Source organism: Cervus canadensis, chromosome 22 (genome assembly GCF_019320065.1).
Source record: "Cervus canadensis isolate Bull #8, Minnesota chromosome 22, ASM1932006v1, whole genome shotgun sequence".
In the NCBI taxonomy this organism is placed as follows: Eukaryota; Metazoa; Chordata; class Mammalia; order Artiodactyla; family Cervidae; genus Cervus; species Cervus canadensis.
Genome location: NC_057407.1, coordinates 17,029,051 through 17,047,211, shown reverse-complemented (window position 1 = coordinate 17,047,211; position 18,161 = coordinate 17,029,051). Strand labels below are relative to the sequence as shown.

Here is an 18,161-nt window from a genome sequence, read left to right as displayed (position 1 = left end):
TTTAGATTCCACATACAAGTGATACCATGTGATATTTGTCTTTCTCTAGTGACACCTCATATGATAATCTCTAGTCCATCCATGTTACTACAAATGGCAGGATTTAATTCCTTTTAATGACTGAGTAGTATTCCACTGTGTATATATGCCACATCTTCTTTAGTCATCTATAAACGGTCATTTATATTGCTTCCAAGCCTTGGCTATTGTAAATAGTGTTGCTATGAACACTGGCATGCATATATCTTTTCAAATTATAACTTTTATCCAGATATAAAGTGGAGTGGGAGTGCTACATCCATATGACAACTGATTTTTTTAAGGAACTTTCATACTGTTTTCCATACTAGCTGCACAGATTTATATTCCCATCAACAGTGTAGCACAGTTCTCTTTTCTCCATACCCTCCCTAGCATTTGTTATTTATAAACTTTATAATGATGACCATTCTGACCACTGTAAGAGTTGTTTGCTTTTTTATAATTGAGTTGTATGAACTGTTTGTATATTTTGGAAATTAAGCCCTTGTCAGTAGAATCATTTGTAAATATTTTCTCCCAGTAATAGGCTGCCTTTCATTTATGGTTTTCTTTGCTGTGCAAAAACTTACAGGTTTGATTAGATTTCATCTGTTTATTTTGCTTTTATTTTTGCTTTTGCTATTGCCTTGGGAGACTGACCTAAAAAAACACGGGTACAATTTATGTCAGAGAATGTTTTGTCCATGTTCTCTTCTAGGAGTTTTATGGCAACATTTTATATTTAAGCCTTCGAGTCATGTGGAGTTTATTTTTGTGTATGGTGTGAGGGTGTGTTCTAACTTCACTGATTTACATGTGGCTGTCCAGCTTTCCAAACAACCTTTGCTGGAGAGACTGTCTTAAAATAAACTTTTTTTGGAATTGATATTCTATCACCCTCTCTTTATCTATCAGCTAGAGTTCAGTGATTAAAAAAAAAAAGAAAGAAAAATTCTCTTTAACTATTTATTTATCTCAGTTATAATTCCTATAGTAAAGGTAGCACAAATGCTTTCTTCTTTCTCTTTATCTGTTTTCAGAATGAGAAATGAGTTCCAGAGGTGACCAAATCTTTTTCTTTTTTAATATTGTAAGTTTATGGATTTAAACATATTGGATCTATTTCAATTTACTGCTTTATTTATTGTTTGATGCTCAAATTGACTAATCTTTGATCAGTCAGAATTCAATGTTAATTCTTGAGTCCTTCTAACAGAACCTCAGTAATCTTAGATAGTTCCACTGCTTTCTGATGTGACAAAAATCTTATAAATCGAATTTATACATTTCCTGCCTGTATTGCTGATCCCGTTCTTGATGCCAACTGTCTTGCTGTTCACACTGTTCGCTGAACCCAGGGGTCAGCCTCTTGGTGCTGGAGCTAAGAGGCTGGAAGAAGGCGTGAGGAGCCATAGGAACTGCAGACGCATTCCTTCTCTCCTGGCCGGCACTGCGGCCGTGACACAGCCTTTCTCCTGCTGATGCAGTAGCCACAGCAGCAGCCATAACATAAGCATAATGTAGCCATAACGCAACCTCATATAACATAACCGTGCTATCATTCCAATGAAGCCCCAGTGCAGGGGCAGCCAGCGCTTTCATGGTGAAGCTCACACAGGCGTACCACACAAAGTAGCCCGTGACCAAGTGGGTACCTCATGATGCACATGTGCAGTGCTGTAAGTGATCTCAGCTGTTACACAGCCGTGCAAAGTCAATGTTTACAGAACATGGGGCGAGAGGGAGTGAGAGCATGGGGCGAGAGGGCCTGACTGGCGCCACCTTGTTCACTTCCCACACTGCCCTGGACTCAGAGTCAGCGATCTCTCCCAGGAATCCTGTCCGACCTATTTACTTGATGGGAGGAATCCTTCTTATAGACATGTGGATTAATTTGCTACTTTATGTCTCTATCATACTTGGGAGTGATATTGCTTATTGGTTTATTTTTTTACTTGATTTGTTCTTTGGCTTTATCTGTTCACTCAATACTCACTGAAAACCTGCTGCCTACAAATGAGTACGCTGGGAATGACGGGAAAAACCAAGAAGACAATGACCAACTTCCTTGCCCTTGAGCAGATTTCAATTTATAATAGTTTGTAGAGAAAACTAGAAATATCTAACTACAAAGGGGGAAAAATTCACAAATGCTACAAGGCACTGATGGAATCTGAAATGGACAAGGGCAGAAGAAGGATTTATGAAGAAGGTAAAGAAAAAATAGAATTTCAAAAGCTTGAAATGAAAGGAAAGGCAGAAAGAATGGCATGAGCAAAGAAAAAGAAAACAAGAAGGATGTGAGAATTGAACAACTAAGGAGGGCACCTGGAGAAGAAAGGAGGTAAAAAATATACTTCAAGAATCTTTAGGGGCCAGACCCATGCTAAGCACACTATACATGCTAACTATTTATGATAAACCAGATAAATAGTTATTTTTATGTTCCATTTTACAGCTGAGGCAACTTAAAAAAGCTAAGGTAACCTGCTTGAGATCTCATCTATGGCAAATGGCAGCGCTAGGATTCAAAAGAATTTTTTCTTCCTCTTACCTCCAAGTAACACTGTTTAACATATATTAAGGGAAGTAATGGAAAAAATCAAAAGGTTGAATTGAGACCACATTTTTGAGGGCCTCAAGTGTACAGTTAAGCACTTCAGACTTTCTTCTACAGCATGACACAGCCACTTAAGACTTCTAAAAGCAGGATAATGACACCAATAAAGCTGTAACAGAAGAATATTCTAGAGGCAGTGGGTTGGCAGAATATGGTGACCAGAAGTGGACAGCTACTGTAACACTCTAGGCTGGCATCTGGAAAAACAAGTAGAAGAAGGGAAAGGAGGCAAATGTCTAGATGACAAGTGCTGAAGGTAAAGAAGAGACAGGACTCAGAAAAGATATCAATATTCTGTTATAAAATGATAGAGCAAAAAGTGAAACTGGGAAGTTAGTATAATGATCTGGTTTGAAGGCAGAAATTAAGCTTTGTACGGAGCAATTATAAGGTAAAAGAAGGACATTTAAGAGGAACCAACCAAGCAAGAAGCTGGAAATACATGGACAGAACCAGGAAGTATAGAGTCACAGCAGACAACATGAGTAGGGAGTCTTAGGACTTAAGGATAAAGGAAAGTACATAAAATAGTTGCCAGAAACTTAATGGAGCAGAGTTCTTAAACCTAGCTGCCCAAAAGAACAACCCAAAGCTTTTTAGCACAGGTATGTTGAGGCCCCACACCTAACAAGTCTCCTTCTTAGGGCTGAAGGGTGGGATCCACATGTCTATAGCTTTACCAAGCTCTGCAGGTAATTCTGGTGCATACCCTGGGTTGAGAAGACATTTTTTAAATGAACAAAAGAAGACTGCCATGACATCAGAAAGAGTCTCTCAGTCAATCTGGCACATTCTTTGTTGAATCAGCTTTGTGTTTTCCCTAGAAGCTGTAAAGTGGAAGTGTGTAAAGCTTATGGTGAAAGTTTCCAAGAGCTAGACACAAGCAAGACAGCACAGCCCTAAATCAAGGAGTAGTCTAGAAGCTGGTGAGTATACCTCTGAAATGCCACTGGTGGGCTGCAAAGGCAGATGGGTAAAGAAGCCTGAGCAGAAGCTACTGAGAAAGAGAAGCACACTAGATGGCAAAAAAAAAGAAAAGATGGAACAAATAACTGGCAAGGGTTTCAGTGCCTTTAAATTCAAGCACCTGACCCTGAGGTAAGCACTTCACGTTCACTCTTTCAGTGTTCACAGTGATGGCTGGCCACAATGTGAACACTGAATATCATACCACAAGCCTTCAGATGGTTACAGTATCATGAATCCCACTTTATAAGATGAGGAAATTAAAGCTTAGACAGGTTAAGGAGAAGTAACTGACTCACAAAAGAATGAAAAGGGCAGCGAGTAACAAGAAGGTTGCCAATACCCCATCATCATATAAGCCTCCAGATTAGGAGGAAGGCTAATAAAATCTCAGCTGAGATAAGGTGGTAGAAAGAACTCTTGTAAAATGGCAGATAAAGATTTATGACACATTTTTAAACCTTACTCAACCAATATGTGCCAGCTTAAGCGGACAAGATTCTGCAACAGAGACAGCCATGCTGCCTGTTCTTGGACAGCTTACACGCTAGTGAAGGAGGCAAAGACTTGGAGTGGGTGAGCACAGTGTGCAACAGGGACATGGAAGGGCACCTTGTCCAGCCTACAAAAGTTTACAGGGGAAGGAAAAAATCACATGCAAGGGTTTGAAGGCCAGAAAAGACAAGATATAGTGTGGGGAGTAAAAGGAATTCAGAGCAACTGCAGCAGAAAACAAAAGGAAGATACCACTGACCTTACCCATAAAAGACCCTTTGCTCATAGGGGCTTAACCCAGGAACAGAAGTGGGTCAAATGGGACCTGGACTGAAGAGCTAACTGGAGTTAGTAATATATGTGAATTTTATAGAACTAAATGGTCCCAAGACCTGCAATAGAGGGTTACTGTAATGTACGACCCAGAAAACTCATGCCATCTGGCAGCTTGTGGCCTTATGAACAGATAAGTGGCCAGCAGGCAAGTTGTTAAGGCTCCCATTCCAGGAGGATCTGATAGGTTGGCTTTTTCTCTTTCTCCCTTCTCTCCCTCTTTCCCTCCCCCCTCCTCCAATCTATTACAAAGTCATCCTATTTGTTGGCAATAACATCTTATATCTATAGGGCAGACTATTACTAAAGTGCTGACCAATGGATCTTTTCCCTGAAGCCACACTATGCAGAAAGTGAAACGCAAAATCAGCTTGTTTTGGAGAGACTGGAATACAAGAGACACTAACATGAACTAATACATTCAGTCACACCATACTCACAGCATTTTTAACAAAATACTGATTTATGCATACACACAAATATAAAAACATTTATATATATTGTATGTACCTTTTAAAAATTTCCTTTTACACATACATTGTTTTCTACAAATACACAGTATGTCATGTTCTGGAGGGGTTCTACTGCAGTTTTGCTAGCCTTGCCCTTTTTAATTGGCTCTCGGCTCCTTTACTCCTTCTCTCCAATCATACTCCCGAAAGATTCACATTAATGATTGGTATATATATGCATTCTTCTATGTTTTCCTCCATGTTCATATAAGCATATACAGACACATATGTATATAGGCACATGTATAAGGACTTATGAGACTTTTTAAAAATAACGAAATTATGAAAAGTAATCCTTCCCTCACTTAATAATATATCTTAACAGAAATTCCTGCAAGCCATACAATCCTAACGTATTCTTTTTAATATCTGCACGAAGGGCAATTTAAAAATTATCTTTCCACTGTTTTTTATCCTATGCACCCTGATGAAAAAATTCCTTTTCATAGATCCACACACATTACTTTTTATCATTTCAAGTGTCCATTTGATATCCTTATTACAAATGTGTTCAAAAGCATTAGAGAGTGACCATTAGAGTCTCATAGAGAAATGGAAATAAAAACAAAAATAAACAAATGGGGCCTAATTAAATTAAATTTACAAGCTTTTGCACAGCAAAGGAAACCATAAACAAAATGAAAAGACTGGGAGAAAACATTTGCTACGTCTTGCATCTTGCTACCGACAAGGAATTAGTTTCCAAAATATGTAAGCAGCTCATAGAATTCAATAAAAACAAACTACACAGTCAAAAAATGGGCCGAAGACCTAAATAAACATTTCTCCAAAGAAGACATACAGGTGCCAGTAGGCACATGAAGAGATTCTCAACGTTGCCAGTTATTAAAGGAGCAAATCAAAGTAACAATGAGATATCAACTCCCATGGGTCAGAATGGACATCATTAAAAGTCCACAAATAATAATTGCTGGAGAGGGTGTGAGAAAAGGGAACCTTCCTACACTGTTGGTGGGAATGTAAACTGGTGCAGCCACTGTGCAAAACAACATGGAGATTTCTTTAAAAACTAAAAATGGAGTTATCATATGATCTTGCAATCCCACTCCTGAGCATATATCGGGAGAAAACCATAAGATGTGGTATATATATACATAATGAAAGACTACTCAGTCATAAAAAAGAATGAAATAATGCCACTTGCAGCAACATCAATGGACCCAGAGATTATCATACTAAGTGAAGTAAGTCAGATAAGAGAAAGACAAATTTCATATACCACTTATATATGGAATCTTAAAAAAAATAATATAAATGAACTCATTTACAAAACAAAAACAGATTCATAGACATAGAAAACAAACTTATGGTTACCAAATAGGATAGCAAGGGGCAGTTAGGGGATGAATTAGGAGCTTGGGATTAACATATACACAGTACTATATATAAAATAGATAAACAACAAGGACCTACTGCATAGCACAGAGAACTATATTCAATATCTTTTAATAACCTATAATGGAAAAGAATCTGAAAAACAATGCACATACATACATGAACACATACACACAAAGAAAACTGAATCACTTTGCTATATACCTGAAACCAGCACAAGATGGTAAATTAATTATACTTCAATTTTAAAAGATCTTAAAGAATTTAATTGATATAATAAAAGAAAGCACAACAGAGCATTGTTGTACATGAATTCATGCTTCATGTAAAGGATATTATACCATATACATTCTTTTGCAATTTTCTTGAGATAATATTTGAGATTTATCTTTATTGATATACACAAACTTAGTTCATGCATTTTTATAGGTGTGCAGCATTTTTGCTATTTTTCTTTTGTTTTAATTATAATTTTTGTTTTTCTTTTCATCCTATTTACAATTTTTACTAGGAATAGCTCCTGAACTTGATCAGCTGTCTTTTCAACATCCACTGGTTCTGCAGTACATATTTCTCAGCTTTATTTTGTGCACAATGTTGACATATTTCCCCCAAATTGAATTATCTTTGCATTCTTAGAGTAAATCCTACTTCTGTTTATTCTAGCTTCACTTCTGAATTTATTACTATCTGAACCAGAATTTTTTATCTATTGTTACAAATGAAATTACAGGTTTTTTTCTTTGTACTTTATCTGTATCAGAATTTGGCACTAATGAAAGACTGCTGGCTTCTTTAAACGATTTTCAGAGCTTCTCACCTTCACCTATATTGGATTATTTACACAACACTGGATTTATCTTTTCTTTTAATAAGGCCAAATTCAACTTCAAATGCATGGTTCTAGTCAATTTTTAATAACTTTTTTAGGCTCTTCAAAGAAAATTAACTTGAAAGTTCTCTACATCTTGGGGTAATTTTGCCAGGAAAACATTAATTTACTCTATTTTTTTTTTTTTTTTTTTTGGCCACAGTTTGGCATGGAACAATCTCTAAGAATTCTTTTGGTATATCCCATATCTGTTTATATCTCCTTTCTCAATCCTTGTATTTTTTAACCTAATAAAGCAATCAAGGCTTATGAACTACCTATTTTATTGTTTTGTTTTAAAGAACCAGCATTTGGGTTTGTTTACCCCTTCTAAATTTTTTTTGTTCATTTCATTAATTTCTGCTTTTCATTTTTCTTCTTCCAAACTTCTTTTTCTTGTTCTTTTTCTAATTTCTTCTAAGTGCCAAGTTCCTTCATTGTTTGTCTTTCTTTTTTAATAATGGAAAAATTTTAGATTGTAAATTTTTATCTGAGTAAAGGATTGAATATATTTTGGTAGGAAAGTCTCTTTCTTTTCACATAGTTTGAAGTTCCTTTTTTTGATTTCTTTGATAGACCAGTTATCCAATAATGTTGCACAATTTCAACAGGATTTTCCAACTGATATAATGTTTAGCATAGAGCACCATCTTTTTATTTCAAAGCATATGCTTAAATAGTAATACTCAATTCATGACATAGCTGAATCCCAAGAGGCCATGCATAATATAAGTCAACTTTTTCAAGCCAATTAAGTGCCAAAAGAAACAAGATTTAAAAAAAAAAAAGAAACAAGATTTTAAATGATGAAGAAAATTTTCTTAATTTCCTTAAAGTTGGCATAAAAGATATGTAAATTTTCAAAGAAGTCTGCAAGTATTGATGCTGCTGAAATAATACTGTACTAACACTTAGCCTCAGTTTTCCTCTTAGCTTTCTACAGTATTTTCTAAAGTGTCCTGCACAGCAAGATGGGGAAGAAAAGTGGAAACAGTCTGGAGTTACCTACATTCAATTGATTACCCTCTTAGAGACCTGCATATTAACATTTTAACATATGTTAGCATGTTAAAAGCTCTGAGATGTCTTGCCTACCTTTGGTTAACTAAGCATTTCCTAAATGTATCTGATTACCTCATTCTTCTGCCAATTAACATCTCTTAATTCTCTTTGAGAAACGCAAGACAAGAAAATATATATCCCTTGGAGAGAAAGACAACGTAATTAAATTCTGCCTTCTCTGGGTTATTCACAGCTGGGGTTCAGTAAACGTTTTGTGAATGACTTGGTAGCAGAGGAGATGTGATGCAGCAACAGGAGATATCAAAGTGTCCACTGCAGCTGTTCTCAGTATGGTTATACAGAAGTGGAGTTCTCTAAGTAAGAACCACTCAGTATTTTGCATCAAAATACAAATTTTCTTTTCTATTTTACAACTGCAAATGAAAATTCCTAAGACGCTGGCCCTGCACACATCCATGCATCAAATCCTAACACCCTGGCAAGGCCAACAAAACCCAACAAAAATAATACTGTAGTTGCAGTACATAAATGTATATGCATATATACATATAGGGCTTCCCTGGTGGCTCAGATGGTAAAGAATCTGCCTGCAATGTGGGAGGCCTGGGTTCAATCCCTGGGTTGGGAAGATCCCCTGGAGAAGGGAATGACAATCCACTCCAGTATTCTTGCCTGGAGAATCCCCATGGACAGGTGAGCCTGGCAGGCTACAATCCATGGGGTCGCAAAGAGTTGGACACGACAGAGCAACTAAAACACATATATTCACACACCATCATCACCATCACACCTGGATTCCCTCGTCTATCGTGCAAAATGCTAGAGGCTAACAACTTAGGGTATTCAGATCAGAGGATGCTCAGAGAAACAAAAGGACAAACTTGCCAATCATTCCACTGTGCATACTAAAACTACAAGAAGTGGGACAGCATGCTTTTGGTTTCTATTTTTTTAGTTTTATGATTCAGTCATTATAATTTCAGTCATAAACTATACAGTGAACTAGGTAAGGCCAAAAAGTCTCAGAATTATAATCTAAATTTATTTAGCCACAGAACTTCTAATTTCAGAAACTGAGACATGAAATTTGACATTTGTAGTAGCTGCCTACAGAATTCTGATTTTGTTTGGGGCAACAATGAACGCACAGCCAAAGGGATAAATCATAATTGATCTATGCTAGTCATGGATCTCCTGCTCCCCTTGGTCAGGTAACTTCCTTCCCAGGCTTCTCTGTAACTAGAGCTGAAGCTATATACATGACCCACCCACAGAGCCAGTGAGCAAAAGAAGGAATCTGCTGGAAGGAGTCTATGAAAGATTGTTCTTTCAAACATAAAAAGAAAGTCACACTAGAAGGTTCTTTGTCCCCATCTCATCTTTTTTGCCTAGGACACTGGTGTGGGGAAGATAATGCCTGGGGCTGAAGCCATCACCCTCAAACCATGAGGTGGCAAGTAAAAGCTTAAGAAACTAACACATAAAGGATAACAGCCTGGGAGGACAGTAAGAGCCTGGATTCCTGATAACATTACAGAGCCAACTGAACGAAGTCTGGACCAACCTACTTCCAGGCCTATTGTTAATAAGTTAATAATAGGTATCTTGATGGTTTGGGGCTTCCCTGGTGTCTCAGAAGGTAAGGAATCTGCCCAGAATGCGGGAGACCCAGGTTCAATCCCTGGGTCAGAAAGATCCCCTGGAGAAGGGAATGGCTACCAGCTCCAACATTCTTGCCTGGATAACTCCGTGGACAGAGGAGCCAGGCAGGGTACAGTCCATAGGGTCGCAAAGAGTCGGACGTGACTGAGCGACTAACGTTTTCACACTCATCCTTATGGTTTAAGCTCCTTTTGGCTGAATACAGTGTCACTTCAGCCAACTGCTTCTTAACTGACACAGCAGTGCCCTGTGTTTTGGTACTGTGATAAAGATTATAAACTATTTAATATTTCAGAATTTAAAATTTTAGAAAAGCAATAGGAAAAGTGAGACACTCAACATTTCACTGCATGAAATGTCACAGTTAAGTTGCTTTTACAAGCATGAAATGTTTTGTTAACATTAAACAACAGAATAAAAAATTTAACAAGACAAATAATAGGAAAAATCGATCCATACCCGTACCTTTCCGTGTGTTCTCCGTCACATCTACCCCAAACTGGATAATGTCACCGGAAAGAATTTCACATGGTGGACTTTCTTCAGAGCCTCGACTCAATCTCTGGCTATTTATAAAGGTACCATTACTACTTTTAGTGTCTTGAAGATAAAACTGCAAAAATAAAATTTAAAAAAAGAGCCAAAGATTAATAGTAATAATTCCAAACCTACTTTTAAAAAAAGTACTTCCAAAAAAAAAAAGTACTTCCAACTTTGCAAACTACTACAGGTGAATTTTTTCCCGCATCAATTCAAATTGCTTATTTCAGCTAAGATTTTCCATTATATATAAAATCAGAACTTTAAAAGTGGGAGATTTAAAATCCAGTGGGACAAAATGGTATATCACTTCAGAAAACAGTTTATAAGGTCCTCAAAATGTTAGAATGTAAAGCTAGCATATGACCCTGCAGTTCCACTCTGAAGTATATACTGAAGAGAAGTGAAAACACATGTCCTCACAAAAACTTGTACACAAATGTTCACAAGAGTATTATTCATTAGAGCCAAAAAAATGGAAACCCAAATGTCCATCAGTTGATGAACAGGAAAATAAAATGTAGTATATCCATATGAATTAATTATTTGGCAATAAAAAGTAATGAAGTACTGATTTATGTTACAACATGAATGAACTTTTAAACATTAAGCTAAGTAAAAGAAATCAGTCACAAAAGACATATGTAATTCAATTTATACGAAATATCCAGAATAAGCAAATCCACAGAGATAAAAAGCACATTAGTGGATGCAAGGGGTTGAGGTGTCAGAGCAGAGGAGAGGAGGGATGGGGTGGGGTGAATAACTGTTAATGGGTATAACGTTTCATTTTGGGGTGATTAAAAGGCTCTAAATTTAGATAGTGGTGATGGTTGTACAACTCTCTGAACGTACTAAAAATCACTGAATTGTTCATTTTAAAAGACTGAATTTATGGCATATAAATTATATCTCAATAAAACATTTTTTTAAAGGCAATTATACAAAACTCTAATTTTATCTTCTTATCTCACTTTGACTTTGTAACTCTGCTGCTATAATTTCTGGGTTAAATCAAAGGAAGTGTTATTTACTCCACAGGCAAGGACAATTGATAGTAGGTAACACCTATATGAACAGCTATTAGTGAACTAACATACTTGGTATCAGGACTGACATGTCTTCAGTAAATTCTTTGTGATAAACAGATTGAAGACACGAGAAACTAAAATACTGGAATCAACTGTGAAGGTGTCACTTTCTAGTCCCCACTAAAGTTGCCTTTCATCACTTGGGTAATCCTCCCTCTTTAAAAAGGGAAAGGACAGCAGGAGGCACAGGAAGCCTACTTATTTATCACCTACCTATCCCCAAAGAAATTATCAACAGCTGGGATCACACACAACAGACTTACTAGGAAGAGAACAACCAATAAAAAAAGATGTACCTTTCTTTTTGCATTTTTCTACACTCTCCAGCCCTGCTTATTCTAGCAACACATTTTCACTGAATTCCTTCCTAAAGAAGAAAGGAAAGAAGAAAACTAATATTTATTAAAATACATGTTGCACCACCAGGCCCTCATTTAATCTTAACGTTAAAGCTATGATATAGATATTATTTCCATTTTTATATGAGAAAAGTAGGGCACAGGCAAGTATCTTTCCAAAGGTCACAGAGCTATGGAAGACAGAAGCAGGGATTTATATAACAGAATTAAAAGGGACATTCTTTCCCCCATTACTTCATACTGACCTTCATGTTTCATTTATCCTTCACTCCTCCCATAAAACCCTCTTCCAAAATGAAACACAACAAAAGAATAAGCGATTTGCAGAAAATATGAAAATGACATTTCTTTTCATTAATTCCTAGGCGACAATTTAAAGGCCACCACGCTGGCTATAAATGACTTATTCTGTTTATAATTCAAGAGAGACCAACTGTTACTTTGGCTAGCAGTTTATATATTTAATTACAGGCCATTAGGAAAGAAAATTGTGTTGATATTTTATAAGTCCATTTGAAATTTAAAGGCCTTAACATTTCACACCAGGGAGATAAGCATGGGCAAGATGCTCAAGAAGGGACAATGATCCTCAAGACTTTTTCAACACTGGAACCTACTCTTAAACATTTTATAAACAAGCTTGTTTTTCTGTTTTTTAAATAGATATATTCTTAGGAAATGTGGCAATATCTGAATTCTGGTTTGGTCATTTTCAGTTATATGTGCCTTGGCAAGCCATATAAGGGGATTATAGATTTACAGTGGTTTTCAAACTTCAAACTCTGATCCATTATTGGGTTACTAATGGATAAGATGGCTGGATACCATCACTGCCTCAATGGACATGAATTTGAGCCAACTCCGGAAGACAGTGAAGGACAGGGAAGCCTGGCGTGCTGCAGTCCATGGGGTTGCAAAGAGTCGGACCTAACTTAGGGATTGAACAACAACAGTGTGTTACTAAGTCAATTTACTGGGCTGTGACTAGTGGTTTAAAAAAAAAAATTTAAGAGAACAGAAGTAAGAATATATGAAATGAGGTTCAGTACTGTTCAGCAAGTTTTGCTTGAAAAACAAAAAAAAATGTGTGTGTTTTTCTGTATACACATACGCACATATATATCTCAACACCTCATGTTTGTAGCTCTTAACTCTAAAACCATAAATTAAGAGAATGTAATCAATATTAGCCCAGGTTCTTTACATTCTAACATGTCTATTATTATGCCCAGAGCACACCACAGTACTTCTGACCTCCAGCTAGCGTGAAAACATCATTTACATCAGTTGCTCACTGTTCCTCTGCTCTCAATCTGCTAACAGCTTCCAAACATCTTGTAATAAACTTCAAAGTTCTTACCATTACAGCCAATAAAACCACATACGACCTGGCTCGTGGTTCCCTCTCTGAACTCATTAACTCCCACTATTTTCCCCACTAACCTCCATTTGTGCCCCAGAGCTTCTGCACTTGGGCAGAGCTAGACAGCAATAGTTTACTTCCCTGCATAAATATTTACATTGATTTACCCTTCTCCCCTTGGTGTTGTAAAAAACTGATATTAAAAATGTTTCTGCACCTTCAATGAAACAGTCTGCCACTATTCAGTATACACTGTACAAAAGCTATTCTGTTTACTATCAGGTTAGGTAGGTGTAGGGCTTCCCTTGTGGCTCAGCTGGTAAAGAATCCGCCTGCAGTGCGGGAGACCTGGATTCGATCCCTGGGTTGGGAAGATCCCCTGGGGAAGGGAAAGGCCACCCACTCCAGTCTTCTGGCCTGGAGAATTCCATGGACTGTATAGTTCACAGGGTTGCAAAGAGTCGGACACGACTGAGCGAGTTTCACACTTTCACTAGGTAGGTGTAAAGAAGTCAAGAGACTCGGAAGTGACTATGTTTGCAAGGGACTGAGAAGTGACCATGGTAACAGTCCCTGGATGGACTTGCCTGGATGTACTTGTATGTCATTTGGCCCTTTGTCACTTTCCAACTAGAAATTTCTTTCTCCTCTACGCTGATACCTTTTTCCATCAGGCTTTTTTTCCCTCCCATTTTTTTTTACTACGCTGGGAAAAAAAAAAAATCCTATTGAAGTTTTAACTATCTTTATTTCCTAGTAGCCTAAGGAATGCCCAATCTGTCTCTAGTGTTTGCATTAGCCACTGGGCATTCACTTTGATGTTGAGCAGGTGTCTCAGGAGCCCTGAATTTATAAAACTCTCTGCAGCTTGTGGCCAAAGTCCATCTCTCACTGTTTTCAAACAGGCTTTATCCTCAATTAACCCCCTGCCTTCCCCTGAATTAAAGTTAAGCTCCCCCAAATCAGGCATTGATGGCAATCCTTGAACTGAAAGGCTGTCCTCACCCTATCAGTCACTCTTTCCTGTTTCTCGCTTACTACGATTACTTTCAAAGACACAAGGACAGCACTTCACAGGTTGCATAATTTGCTCTTTGGCCTTCGGAAAGTTTCTCCTGTTCATTCTGTAGGCAAACATGTTCTGTACCATTTGCAACTTCACCTCAATGTGTAAATGCTTTCATTTTCACTATAAGGATAAACTGCTTCTTTCTAGCCTTCTCTAAGGTGACAGGTTTGCAGTATCCAACTACCAACAGATTTTTTGAAGTTTCAGAACGAAGCACAAACACGGGAGACAGCTCATCAGTGAGAGGCCAGAAATTCCAAGTCCATACAGGGAAATTTTAAAATATGAATGCAGAGTGGATCCTGAACTCTTGGCAGATACTACATCACAGATTTTTTAATTTACTTGAATCACCACCTAAACTCAAAAAGAATGACTAAGACAGCAAAACCAAAATCCCATGCAGAATACATACAACAACAGGCGAAAATTATCTACATGAAACTCAAAATAAAAGTGGGAAAAAGCATCAAAAGTTATGAGACCTGCATGAAATCAGCATCTGTGCAGGAGGATGCATACAGAAGCAAGGGGCATTTGAAGGACTTGAGTATCTCAGAATAGTCACTGTCTATTCACTGGACAATATGATAGCCAATTTGAAAAGAGAATCTGAAAATGGGAAAGGTTTAGCCCAATCCACGAATGAGTGAATGTGAGGTAAAAGGATGGAGCAGTCCGAGTCATATAAATTCTTAAAACCAACCTACCAACCAAAGTTGAATTCCAGGATAGGGCTTTCCTCAAAAGCTGTAGGGTTTGGAACCAAAATTGAGCAGGGTAGAGACAACAGAGACAGGAAAGAAAGATCCAAATAAAAGTAGAAAAGGGGAAAGGAAGCCATTATATTTTTAAACAGTTTACAAAAACAACAGAAGAGGGAGCTCTGTGACATTACAAAAGTTATCCTGAATCATGACTCCCTTCTCTAAGTTCAGGAAAACAAATTTTACATAAAAATGAATAACAGAAAAATATCAGTGTCCCATCTCATAGCTATTTTAAGAAAAAACAATAAAAAGCAAACAACACTCCCTACACATAATGAGAGACATACCTTGGGAACAGATCAAAATTACACTATTTCAGAACAAGCTAAAAGACATAAAGAAAATAACTCAAGGCATGGAAAAGAAATATAAATTACAATTACAAAACTGTAGGAAAGAAACAGGAAAAAAGGGGAATCATTTCAGGAATGAGTACAAAATCAGGACACAAGTAACTAAGTAATACCAGACCACCTGACCTGCCTCTTGAGAAATCTGTATGCAGGTCAGGAAGCAACAGTTAGAACTGGACATGGAACAACAGACTGGTTCCAAATAGAAAAAGGAGTATGTCAAGGCTATATACATATATTGTCACTGTGCTTATTTAACTTATATGCAGAGTACATCATGAGAAATGTCTGGATGAAGCACAAACTGGAATCAAGATTGCTCGGAGAAATATCCCATAACCTCAGATACGCAGATGACACCACCCTTATGGCAGAAAGTGAAGAAGAACTAAAGAGCCTCTTGACGAAAGTGAAAGAGGAGAGTGAAAAAGTTGGCTTAAAGGTCAACATTCAGAAAACAAAGATCATAGCATCTGGTCCCAGCACTTCATGGCAAATAGCAGGAGAAATAGTGGAAACAGTGTCAGACTTTATTTTGGGGGGCTCCAAAATCACTGCAGAAGGTGACTGCAGCCATGAAATTAAAAGACACTCCTTGGAAGAAAAGTTATGACCAACCTAGATAGCATATTAAAAAGCAGAGACATTACTTTGCCAACCAAGGTCCGTCTAGTCAAGGCTATGGTTTTTCCAGTAGTCATGTATGGATGTGAGAGTTGGACTGTAAAGAAAGCTGAGTGCCAAAGAACTGATGCTTTTGAAGTGTGGTGTTGGAGAAGACTCTTGAGAGTCCCATGGACTGCAAGGAGATCCAACCAGAATACCCTAAAGTAGATCAGTCCTGAGTGTTCACTGGAAGGGCTGATGTTGAAGCTGAAACTCCAATACTTTGGCCACCTGATGTGAAGAGTCATTTGAAAAGACCTGATGCTGGGAAAGACTGAAGGCAGAAGGAGAACAGGACGACAGAGGATGAGATGGTTAGATGACATCATTGACTCAATGGACAGGAGTTTGGGTAAACTCCAGGAGTTGGTGATGGACAGGGAGGCCTGGCGTGTTGCAGTCCATGGGGTGGCAAAGAGTTGGACACAACTGAGCAACTGAACTAAACTGAACTAAGTAAAGCAAATAATGCCTTAATAGAAGAAAGAATAAAAGGAGAAAAATTGAATCAAAAAGGAAAGAAGAAAGTAAAATCAGCAAAATGGCAGAGTAGGCAACTCCAAGCTCTCATCTCCACACAAACATTGAAATACATGCTGAAAGGTAGGAACCAATTATGTCAGAACTCTGGAAAACAAAAGTTGTACAGTGACTACGTGAACACTGAATCAAGAAAAAGGCAACTTAAAAATGGTAGGAAATGGCTGTAGCATTCCCTACCCTTGTCCCCTTCCCTCCCTCTATAAAGCAGAAGCCTTGAAGGTATCAGCCTGCATCCACTATGGGACACAGCTACCTAGTTTCAGAGAGAGCAGAGCAGACTTAAACAGCAAATTATTGTGTCTATCTACTCTAACATGTCTGGGTGCTACTTGAAGGACCAACTAAGAACTCACCCATGCTGGAAAAACAGTGGCTTGGCTTGCTGAAAAAGTGGGATTTATCCAAAGTGGTTCAATATAAGTCAATCAATATGACACACCACAGTAATAGAAAAAAGGAAAAAAAAATGAAACCACAAGATCACCTCAATTGATGTAGAAAAGGCATCTTTGACAAAATCCAGCATCCTTTCATGATATTTAAAATATGCACACACACACACAAAGAAAGTTAAGACTGAAAGGAACTTCCTCAACATGATAGAGGACATTTATAAAAAAAAACTCACAGTTAACATAATACTTGGTGGTGAAAGACTGAAAGCTTTCTTCCTAAGATCAGGAACATGGCAAGGAAGCCTGCTTTTTACCACAGCTACACAATACTGTACTTAAGTTCTAGCCAGACACAAGAAGAAAGAAGTAAAAGGCATCCAAATTGGAAAGGGAGAAGTAAACCGTGTCTATTCACAGATGACAAGATCCTATATATGGAAAATCCCACAGAACCCACAAGAAAGCTACAGGGCTAATAAACAAATTCAGCAAAGTTGCAGTTTACAAGACAAACACACAAAAATCAAATGTGTGTATACATCAGCAATGAACGATCCAAAAAGGAAATTAAGAAATTCAATTTATAATAGCATCTAAATAAAATACCTAGGAATAAATTTAATCAAAGACATAAAAAACTGTACTGCTGAAAGAAATTAAAGACAAATACAGGTGTAGCTTATTTTACTGCATTTAGCTTTACTGTGCTTCACAGATATTTCATTTCTTACAAACTGAAAGTTTGTGGCAACCCTGGGTCAACCTAGTCTAGCATCATTTTCCCCATAGAACTGTTTTTTAATTAAGGTACGTACATTATTTTTTTTTTTTAGACATAATGTTACTGCACACTTAATAGAGTGTAAATGTAACTTTTACATGCACTGGGGAACTAAAAAATTTGTGTGACTCACTTTATTGTGATACTTGCCTTCATTGCAATGGTGTGGAACTGAACCCACAGCATCTCTGAGATATGCCTATAAACAGAAGGACATCCTGTGTTCATGGGCTGTAAGACTAAATATTGTTAGGGTGTCAACAGGACCCAAAGTGGTCTACAGATCCAACGTAATCCCGATCAGAATTTCAACTGCCTTTTTATGGGGAAGTGGAAAAGCCAAACTTCAAATGCTTATGGAATTGCGAAGGA

General features: G+C 37.5%; 1 protein-coding gene across 35 annotated transcripts in view; it reads right to left on the bottom strand.

Annotated features, from left to right (window-relative positions):
• The window catches only part of LOC122425174 (sarcolemma associated protein), a 147,613-nt gene that overhangs the window by 75,863 nt on the left and 53,589 nt on the right, over window positions 1-18,161 (bottom strand). For 21 of the 35 annotated variants that reach the window (XM_043443582.1, XM_043443580.1, XM_043443601.1 and 18 more), the window contains exon 2: window positions 10,325-10,472. In XM_043443582.1, the coding sequence (XP_043299517.1) occupies window positions 10,325-10,472 (148 nt within the window). Of the gene's footprint in view, window positions 1-10,318; window positions 10,473-18,161 lie in introns of all 35 variants that reach the window. The other 14 variants (XM_043443581.1, XM_043443579.1, XM_043443600.1 and 11 more) reach the window with 1 other exon arrangement.